The following is a 10,820-nucleotide window of genomic DNA, read 5'->3' as shown; positions in this document are numbered from 1 at the left end:
ATTTGAAATGTTTTACTCTAAATACTTGTCTTTCTTTTAGCATCAGCGCCATCTACTGATCCATCTCCACACTCCTCCTCATGCCATGTAAGAAGTTGTTTACCTTAAAGAAAAAAAAAGAAAAGTTGCAATAGCTTGGATTGATGAGTGTGCACTGCTGTCATCAGTGCTTCTTTTTTCTTGTTTTTGTTTTTGTTAGGATTCGGTTGGCCCTGATAACATTGAAGGGTATGGCGCAGTGCAGGATCTGGCTGATTACTTGGCTGGACTAAGAGACCACCGTCTTGCGCTGACTCAGGAGGAATGTAGTCAGGTCATTGCTCTGTGGCAGGAACTGGGGGAGTATGACAAAAAAAAAACTGTCTACCCAGCTCGACACCAGACCAGCCTGAGCAAGGGACGATTCCGGGCTACGAAGAAGATTGTGGCTCCAGGTGTGGAGAGCACCAAAAGGTGAATTAAACTAGGAAAACACAATATCTGGGTTATGTAAAAAAAAGTTAAATATAATGTAAGTCACACATTATTGTAATGTTTTTAAAGCATACATTATTTTTAACTACAGGTCTTTCATCGTGGCTCACAGTCCTGCACAGTGGCCCGACTGCAACAGAGTGGTTGAGGCCATCTTTGTCAAGCTTTTTGCCATCTACCCGAGCACTGTGCGCTGTGAGGGAAAGAAGCTGTCAAGATACACTGTGGTGATACGCACGTACAAAAACATCAGGGAGTGCGTAGTCACAAACGCCAGGCTGATGAGCGAGACCACTATACAGCTGCCTGAAGTAAATGCTGCAACAGTTTCACAGTGGTGAGTAGGATTTATATAAATATACATATTTTATGTAGAGCTGATTTTGTTGACCACTAATTATGAGACTTTTTTTTTGTTGTTTATGAAACTTTATCAGATATTCCAGATTAAGGCCTCGGGGACATATTTGTCTTATGTAAATCACATCAAAAGCAAGATTACATTTTTTGTGCATTTTACAATGTAGAAACTTTTGTTTTCATATAAATTATTTTGTGTTTTCATAGGTACTGTAGGCGGTGCAAGGCACAGGAGCAGGATATTTTAAAGCAGGGTCTTCCAGCTTTACAGGCCCCAATGGCAGCTCCATCAAGACTTCCACCTGCCCTGCAGAAAGGACAAACTTTTACATTTGGCTCTTTAGCTCACCCTCATCCTTTTGTGCTGCCACCGAACACTGCTGGGCAGGCACAACTTAAAGGAAGACCACCATCTCAGCCACCACCACCACCACAGACATTGCTCTTTTTTCATCCTGTTCCACCTGCCCCTCCAAAACCCTTAATTACTTCCCCTCTAACATTTCAGACACAGGTAACACCTCAAGCGGTTCCCTACACCACACAGCAGTATAGGAAAAGAAAAATGGAGGCAGAGCAGTCAGGTATTTTTAAAAGAAAATACACCAAAAAGAAAGACACTATAGTTTGCAGCAAGTGCAAAAAGGACAGGAACCCTCCTACACATCGCCAGTATTTTGGCAACTGGTATTGAGAAGAGACTGAGACTCAGTCCTATGATGAGTGGAGGGCTTTACTGGAGGAGCGCAATTATGGCAAAAAGTAAATAAAGTTGGAAATGAGGAACCTCTTTACTCCACTCATCACAGGGCTGAATTTGCTATTTGTAAAATAGTTTGTAAATTTGTAAATAACTGTAAATAATAGATATTTTTAAGTTTTTAAAAAAAGTATATATTTCAAGTATTTTATATCTGTTGTTGGGAATTTTTCTATTTTATACTTGTTGGGGGTGGGAGGTGGTGGTGATATTATTTATAGTTATTATTAGGGTCCGATGTCCCAGAATGGGACAGAGGAACCTATTGTTTTTTGTTATTGTGATTTGTGAATGGTTGTTTTCTCTGTATTAAAGATATTACATTTACAATTTCCTTTTTTAATCTGGCATTAAAAACTACAGTGTTTGGAATATCATATCTACATCTGGACTCATTGAACTCAGGAGGGCTTGACAGGGTTTTTGAACCCTTTAATGCTGTGCAGTAACATCTAATTAAAAGCTGTTTTCTAGTATATACATTGGTTAAGATGGTGTTTTTTAATGAACAGTTTCAATGGACAAGAGTAAGTCTGAGGGATGAATATAGTTTATATATATATATATATATATATATATATATATATATATATATATATATATATATATATATATTAGATTTATATACATAAATACATATATTAAATATTATATATATGTATTAATATATATATATATATTTATATATATATATATCACAGCATGTGATTTGTCTGTGTCTGTGTGTGCGTGTCTGGCGATCTCTGGTTAATTATGTTTGTATGATAGTTTTGTATAAACGTACAGTCTGCTGATGGCTTCGTGATGTCCAGTTATGAATGCAGACTTATTTTAGTTTTATTTATTTACAGTGATGTACAGGTGATAACCAGTGACTGTATATGTGATAACCTGGGATTAAGCAGGATCGAACCCAGTATCTACGGTACTGTCTAACAGGTCATGGCCTTGGCACAGAGGTTAGAGCACTGGTCTTGTAAACCAGGGGTTGTGAGTTCAATTCTCACTGAGGCCTTTACTCACTATTACCAACAGGTCACAGACTGATGGGGGCGGGGCTAATGGTTTTGTTCACACCTTTTAATGGAAAGCGTTCCTGGTTTGTGAAGTCCACAGAGAACCAGGGAAGTGAGCTGAAGTGTCTCCATGGTAACTCCCAGCTGTGACAGCAGGGGGCGTGGTCTCCTTCATTACCTGCTGCACATATCTGACCAAAGGCCTCACGTCTGTGGAGCGTTTCTCCATCATCTTCATCATCACACACTTCTGTGGTCACTGGTTCCACCACGTGGAAGTTGACTTTTATTCTGAAGGATAGGACACACAGCACAGACAGCTGTTCTTACTGAGCTGCAGGGTTGGCCTCAATTACATTTTTCACTTAACATTACATTTTCAATTGAATTAAAATATTTTTTTTATCCTCAAAAACTCAATTACAATTATGTTCTTAATTACTAATGTTTAATAACAATTAATCACAATTACTGAACCTGAATTAAATAACCTAATAAAAGTTAACCTTCATCTTGTGGTAGCTTTCTGTTAGCATTTAATGCTAACGAGTCCTAAATCAGTTGTAAAACACACTAACACAAATGTTTAACATCTAACGTATTTCCTATCTATTGGTTTCCTTGTTAGGATTCATAATCAATGATACTATAGGTTTTAATATTTATGGTATGCAAGTAAGAGCATTTTTTGTGTCCCTATAACTCTAGATTTAATAGATTTTAAATGGTAAAGTGTAGGAAAATATTATATGAAACATATTTTAATAATTATTTACTACATACAGTATATGTAGAAATGTACATAGAACTGTAACATGATTCCCTAGTTTAGTACTAAATTATAATATTTTATAACATTTTCATGGCAATTACAATTACAATGTCAATTATCTCAACTTTACAGTTACAATTATAATTATACCATCATTTTATTTAATGATCAATTACACAATTACAATTCTAATTTAAAACAGTGCAAATGGTACGACCCACATGTGCTTCTGCAGTGCTGAGTCAGGTATATGTATACAGGTAGTCTGCAGTGCTGAGTCAGGTATATGTATACAGGTAGTCTGCAGTGCTGAGTCAGGTATATGTATACAGGTAGTCTGCAGTGCTGAGTCAGGTATATGTATACAGGTAGTCTGCAGTGCTGAGTCAGGTATATGTAAACAGGTAGTCTGCAGTGCTGAGTCAGGTATATGTATACAGGTAGTCTGCAGTGCTGAGTCAGGTATATGCATACAGGTAGTCTGCAGTGCTGAGTCAGGTATATGTATACAGGTAGTCTGCAGTGCTGAGTCAGGTATATGTATACAGGTAGTCTGCAGTGCTGAGTCAGGTATATGTATACAGGTAGTCTGCAGTGCTGAGTCAGGTATATGTAAACAGGTAGTCTGCAGTGCTGAGTCAGGTATATGCATACAGGTAGTCTGCAGTGCTGAGTCAGGTATATGCATACAGGTAGTCTGCAGTGCTGAGTCAGGTATATGCATACAGGTAGTCTGCAGTGCTGAGTCAGGTATATGCATACAGGTAGTCTGCAGTGCTGAGTCAGGTATATGCATACAGGTAGTCTGCAGTGCTGAGTCAGGTATATGTATACAGGTAGTCTGCAGTGCTGAGTCAGGTATATGTATACAGGTAGTCTGCAGTGCTGAGTCAGGTATATGTATACAAGTAGTCTGCAGTGCTGAGTCAGGTATATGTATACAGGTAGTCTGCAGTGCTGAGTCAGGTATATGTATACAGGTAGTCTGCAGTGCTGAGTCAGGTATATGTATACAGGTAGTCTGCAGTGCTGAGTCAGGTATATGTATACAGGTAGTCTGAACTGTAGATGTGACGTGGAGCAGGAGATAGAAAGCAACATGTTTTTCCTCAAGAAAGGAAAACCAGGACAAAAAGTCAAAGAAAGGGAGAGAAGGTGAAATGAGGGAAAACGACTGTTTACTCAGTTCTTCAGAGATTAAAACACTCACATCGTTTTTAGACAATATATTATTTAGAATGAAATTAACTACGTGCACTCACACATTTAAATACTGGAACATTCCTTTTGTACGGCAAATCTTAGATGGAAATAAGGTTATTTTTAAAGAAATATTTTTAAGACATTTACTACATTTTGCTGCCACCAAGTCTTAAATAAGTATCCAGTGTCCCCATGATTCTAATCATTCTATATTTACCTTTTAATAACCTTTGTACACATTTGCTTTGTCTGTGTGTATATATATATATATATATATATATATATATATATATATATATATATATATATATATATATATATATATATATATATATTAGTGATATCCCCCCCCCAAAAAAAAAGCCACTCCTTAAATTGTAGCAAAAATATGTCACAAACAAAATATTCAATAAACCATTAAAATATAGTAGAACAGATTTATAAAATACAAACAATGGATATGCAGTCATTAGCTTATTGCAGTTTTTTAACCTTGGGGTCAGGACCCCATGTGGGGTCAGCCTGGAATTAAAATGGGGTGCAAATGTCTCTTAATTAGTTAAAAAAAAAAAAAGGCAGAGAAAAAAAGGTAAAAACGGATTAAAATTATTTTTTATATTTTTTTAATTATTATTTTTCAAATAGACGTCACACACAATAAATATTATATATCTGTATCCTATACTTAAACTTTCACAAATATAAATCTAGTTAAAATAAATATGGCACACTTATCACTGTGTGCACTAATCCTGGCTACTCTGTATTTGTAACATACTTTATTAAACATGATCAGAAACTAATTATATATATATATATATATATATATAGAAATGTCTCTGGGGTCACTGGACATTAGTGGCTGTGGTTGTTGTGGTTGATGTTGAAGCAGGGCTGGTTAGGAGAGGAGCTGTCTGTCAGTGTGTCAGCTGACAGTGCACTTATCATTTCAGTTTTGGCTCTAATTATTGATTTATAATCCTATTATTTTTTGTTATTTTAATTTTATTTGTTGAAATAGAGGTTCCTGACAAAGTCAAAAAGCCTTGATCAATAAACACATGAATGTGACTCTTTTATGTATTTAAAAACTAAAAACTAGTTGGTGCTGACACTAACACAAGACAAAGGTTAAAGCGTTCTCTGGTGGTCGACTGCCTTTATGGTTAAACACATTGATGTTAAAAACAGCCAAATGAAACTGCACTGGCAGTGTTTTCAAATGTTCATTCACTTTCTTTGCATAGGTGCACTTGTGGAAACTGTGTAACCATGGCAACAGAGCCAGAAAACATCTTCTCCAGGGAGATACCACAGCTAATGTCAATCATTAGTTAATGAAATAGTAATGATTATTATCTGCTAGCCTGGCTCACTTATCTTTTCATTTTATATATGTTACAAGAAGAATACATCAGCTTCTAAAGACACCTGCTTGTATGGTGCATCATCCAGGTCTGGTAGTAGTGTGTCTGAATGTGTTCTACCTGCAGAATGCATTCATTATATATACAGTATATAGAGCACACTATGGACCTCTACAGCTATGGAGATAATATGTTTGAAATGAAAGACTGAAATCACACAAATCAATGTATAAACATGAAACTTTTATTGTTGATGACAAACACAAGTCATCCAAAACACATTTTTACACAATATGTTGTGTTTTCAGTGGTTCTAGGTACTTGGCATATAGAAGCTTTGTGAGCTGGTGTTGGGCTTTTTGGGTTCCTCTCCCTGCTTGTGTTGTCCTAAGAATAAGAACTGAGTTCCCAAACGACCAAGGACATTATGTGGGGTTCAGACCTGCCCTTGACTGAACCTGGACACATATCTGCCAACCACCTGCTGCTTCTCAGGTCTGTCAAACTGAGCAGACAGATCTACAGGGACGGGGATTGACATCAGCTGGGGCGGAGTCCTCCAAGACCTTTTCAAATAGGAGGTCTAGGAGCTGATCCACGTAATCTGTGATACAGAAAAGCACTTTATTATCTTTACTGTTTAAAACCTATGTTGTTGTGTTTTGATATCTAATGATGGTCCTAACTAATTTTTAATTTTTTTTAATTTTTTGAAAAAATATGCCTCGCTATAGTTTTTTGATTTTGGGTGATTTTTGGTTTTTGTCATTTTTTGTGCCTTACTGCTTTCTAAGTCCTGTTTAAGTATGTGCATTATATTTGCAGTAGTTTTTATGGTGTAAAGATGGTCCTAACTCAATTTTTTTTTTTTTTTTTTTTTTTTTTTTTTAATTTTGAAAAAAATGCCTTTGCTATAGCCTTACTTTTGATTTTGGGTGATTTTTGTTATTTGTCAGTTTTTGTGCCTTATTGCTTTCTTACCCTAGTTTAAGTATGTGCATTATATTTGCAATCGTTTTTAGGGTCTATTGATGGTCCTAACTAATTTTTTTTTTTTTTTGAGAAAATATGCCTTGCTTTTGCCTTACTTTTAATTTTGGGTGATTTTTGTTTTTCGTCATTTTTTGTGCCTTACTGCTTTCTTAGCCCAGTTTAAGTATGTGTATTATATTTGCAGTAGTTTTTAGTGTCTAATGATGGTCCTAACTCAATTTTTTTTTTTTTAATTTTTGAAAAAATATGCCTTGCTATAGCCTTACTTTTGATTTTGGCTGATTTTTGTTTTTTGTCATTTTTTGTGTTTCTGCTTTCTTAGCACAGTTTAAGTATGTGCACTATATTTGCAGTTGTTATTTGGGTCTAATGATGGTTCTAACTCAATTTTTTTTTTTGAAATTTAAAAAAAAAAAAATGCCTCGCTTTTGATTTTTGGGTGATTTTTGTTTTTCGCAATTTTTTGGGCCTTACTGCTTTCTTAGCCCTGTTTACGTGTGTGAATTATATTTGCCATAGTTTTTAGGGTCTAATGATGGTCCTAACTCAATTTTTTTTTTTTTTAATTTTCAAAAAAAAAATGCCTTGCTATAGCCTTACTTTTACCCAGTGGTCGGTTGTAATCTTAGATTTATGTATGTAGCGGGTTTTGAAGACTCGCTGTAAGTATTAAGGTTGGGCTAATATTAATACTTTAAGACTGAAAAATGCATAGGCTAGTTGATCACAGAAGACTAAATCCAATTACAGGAGCTGGTGGTCAGTGACAACACGGAAACAAGAGGTTAACTTTGGTGCAGGTACCATATATTAAATAATGGTTTACATAAAGTATTTACAGAACAGTAATGAGAAAAAAAATAGAAAAGACCCCACAATATTTACAAACTGCAGTTCAACCGGTAACCAGTAGTCACGTGTACTGTATGATTCTTATCGAGCAGGATGATCACAGAACACACAGCAAATATCACACACACAACAAGAACCTAAAAGAATAATCCATATGATTTGGTTCCTTCAACGTCCAACGCAACAACCCACGAGGGTTTTGTAAGAGTTCATAGTGGCAAGTCCATAGGTTATTGATGGGGAAAGGGGAATGTGTATGTGAGCATGAAGCGTCGGTCGATTGAGAAGTGTGTGGGGACAGGCTGCGTACAAACTTCCTACCAGACCAGCAGGATGGCTGTTCAGTGTATGCTGCTTCGAAGGTAGGCTCCCAGCCTTAGTTCAGCTCACCATCAATCGTCTCCAAGACAGAGAGAACCTGGCCTGTAATATCATAACAGGACCAATAAACAATAGGGCTATGTCCAGATCCATGTGTACACAAAATAATACTGTATTCAATTAAATGTATACACTACAAAATAAACAAGAGATTAAAAAACAGTCAAAAGTGCAATAATAAACCTGCATTGAACTTTGTGCATTAGCTGCACAAAGTTAATATATAAATATTAAATGTGCATGTAAACACAGTTAGTCTGAGAGGACCATTTGTTCACACAACAATAACAATCTTTACAACATTAAGAGATGCATCAACCATTTTATTTGAACAGCCAATGCTAATGCTAGTGTTCGGCGCTGCTAGCTTAGCATGTAGCCCATTCATTCATTCATTCATTCTTACTCACCAGTTCCTCAACGCGACGCAACACGATGGCGGCGACGGATTCCCCGCAGCACAGTAGGTTGTTCTAAAAGTTATAGTGACAGGCTTAACTTAAAATGCATAGATCGAGCACACGAGTGAATAGTTTTAAAAACACGAACCTGTCCGCAGCTGTCGATCGGCTTCCCCACACCTCAGAATGCGGAAGACGCCACAGCCGGGTTAAACGCTAATGCTTCCATGCAGTTGGCTAAGCACGGTCACGTGACTCGCCTACGTGAGGTCGAAGGGCACGCACCACGCACGGGTAATTTAAAGGGGCAGAACTAGTATATATTTAGTAGCAGATTTTAACCTGGGTTACATGTAAATCAAACAGTTATAGTCCGATAGATGTGGCAACTCTAGCTTCAGATTGCTACAGCGGCTACACCCAGCAGCCTGTGGAGCCTCGTATTCCGCCAGCGGAGGAGACGTAAGCGGTGTGATCGGAATCATGCACTGCACACGTGTACACACAAACTAGGGTAGATGGTCTTTAAATCATTAAAAAGGTAAAGTATTAAATGTGATGTAGCCAAATCTAAGGCCTTAAAAACTTTACATTTGAGAAAAATGGGATTAAATTAAAGAAATTGTAGCATTAAATATTGTGGTACGTCTCAGTGCCTGTGCTCTGAAGTGTTGTGGACTTTAAACACTCTCTGGTCTCTGATCATCACTGTGATAATTCTAATAATGTCAGCAGCACAATATTTTAATATAGAATAGAAATACTTTATTAAGCCTGATATAAATTAATTTTCTCAGCTGCTAAAAACATAATTCCAGTGTTTGTCAAACACATACACACACAGGTTTCTAGGTTACCATAGCAAATAGGCTGAGCCCAGAAATTATATAATATTTGTTAGTAGTTAGTTAGTTGACTTAACTGGCACTTATTAACACTACATGGTTAAATTGCAATAAATGGGCTCAGTTTTGGAGCCAAATGTTGTTTTTTGATCAATAAAAGCCAAAGGATACCAATGTTCAGATGTGATAATTTTCAATAAAGCAAAAGAAATTGCTTCAAAGTCACTGAGAGATATTTTTTTTAGAAAAAGCCTGTTTTTCTCAGCTTTTTGCTCTGACACTGGTGATTCGTGTAAAACTTGCTCTATTCAACGGCTGATTACAGAAGAAAACCACTGGCCCAGTGCACACGTTCAGAAGCTGATCGAGAAGCTCTGTGCGCTCTCACTCAACCACATCACCGTGGTTACCAACATGTCACCAGATCAAGTGCAAAGTAATGAACTAGTGAGGTTAGGGTTAGGGTTAGGGTTAGGGTTAACCCTAACCCTAACCCTTAGTGCAGGAAGTATATTTATCATCTTTAACATTTAAAATCCCTTTTATTGGGAGAACCTGGTAAGACTGTGTAATAGTTCTCAGGAAGTTATTTCTGTGATTTTTTTTTGTTTTCCCGTTTTCTGTATACTTGGTTAATCAGAGACCATGTGTTGCTATCATTGTCTTGAAGGGAAGGTTGGTACTATGTCAACAAAGTGTTCTATAACCAGGTACAGGAACAGCATAATTTCACTGAGAATAGGTAAACAATCCAGACGATAGGTGTCAAACGTGCTGGGGCACAGAAGCCCTAGTTAGTCCAGTGTCCAGAACCTCTGCCTATCACTGGTGAAACAGAGACTCAAATATTAAACCTATGTTTGTTTTTTATTATAAAACATCAATCAGAAATGCTGAAAACATGAAACAACAATATTATGTATGTGAACTATATTACACCCTTTAAAACTAAAATATAACAAAAATACTGAAGAATATAACAAATTGTCAACTTAACAACATTCAGCAAAAGCTCTTTTGCTCGTAACTATGGTAACATTCTGTTTGGAAGAAATGGAAGCTTTAGGTTCTAAAATGCTTTGATCTTTGAAGTTCTAAAATGCTTTGATCTTCACATGATCTTTATTGTCAGAACATTTCACAAACTCCTTGGACTCAGTGACTTTACTTATTATATTTCTGACAACAGCAATAATTTTGATCTAATGATGGAAGTGCATCAGTTCAATGTAAAGAGTCTGGAACAACCATGCTTTGAATTTCTGAAGGATCGTCTCTGCCCAAAAAACTGCATTGGGCTGTGGCAGTTTACAAATGTCTGTTATTTTCCCATTTTGTTTCAACTGAAGAATGAGGCCTTTCACTTTATCTGTGAGAATTTTGAGGAGGTTTCACT

At 36.6% G+C, this 10,820-nt stretch overlaps 1 protein-coding gene across 1 annotated transcript; it reads left to right on the top strand.

The window, feature by feature from the left end:
- The first annotated feature begins 211 nt into the window (after nucleotides 1-211).
- On the top strand, nucleotides 212-1,600 carry LOC114459849 (formin-like protein 8). The gene is made up of 3 exons (XM_028442000.1): nucleotides 212-453; nucleotides 566-811; nucleotides 1,042-1,600. The coding sequence occupies exons 2-3, from the start codon at nucleotides 756-758 to the stop codon at nucleotides 1,526-1,528; spliced, it is 543 nt and encodes a 180-aa protein (XP_028297801.1). The 5' UTR covers nucleotides 212-453; nucleotides 566-755; the 3' UTR covers nucleotides 1,529-1,600.
- Nucleotides 1,601-10,820: the final 9,220 nt, after the last annotated feature.

Source organism: Gouania willdenowi, unplaced genomic scaffold (genome assembly GCF_900634775.1).
Source record: "Gouania willdenowi unplaced genomic scaffold, fGouWil2.1 scaffold_358_arrow_ctg1, whole genome shotgun sequence".
Taxonomy (NCBI): domain Eukaryota; kingdom Metazoa; phylum Chordata; class Actinopteri; order Blenniiformes; family Gobiesocidae; genus Gouania; species Gouania willdenowi.
The sequence above is the reverse complement of the archived record's forward strand: the minus strand, read 5'-3'. Positions and strand labels throughout refer to the sequence as shown.

Excerpts from the sequence above, each read along its gene's own strand:
- LOC114459849 (XM_028442000.1), top strand. The coding sequence starts at position 756 with ATGAGCGAGACCACTATACAGCTGCCTGAAGTAAATGCTGCAACAGTT. Across the intron at positions 812-1,041 it reads GCTGCAACAGTTTCACAGTG|GTACTGTAGGCGGTGCAAGG; the intron begins GTGAGTAGGATT and ends GTGTTTTCATAG.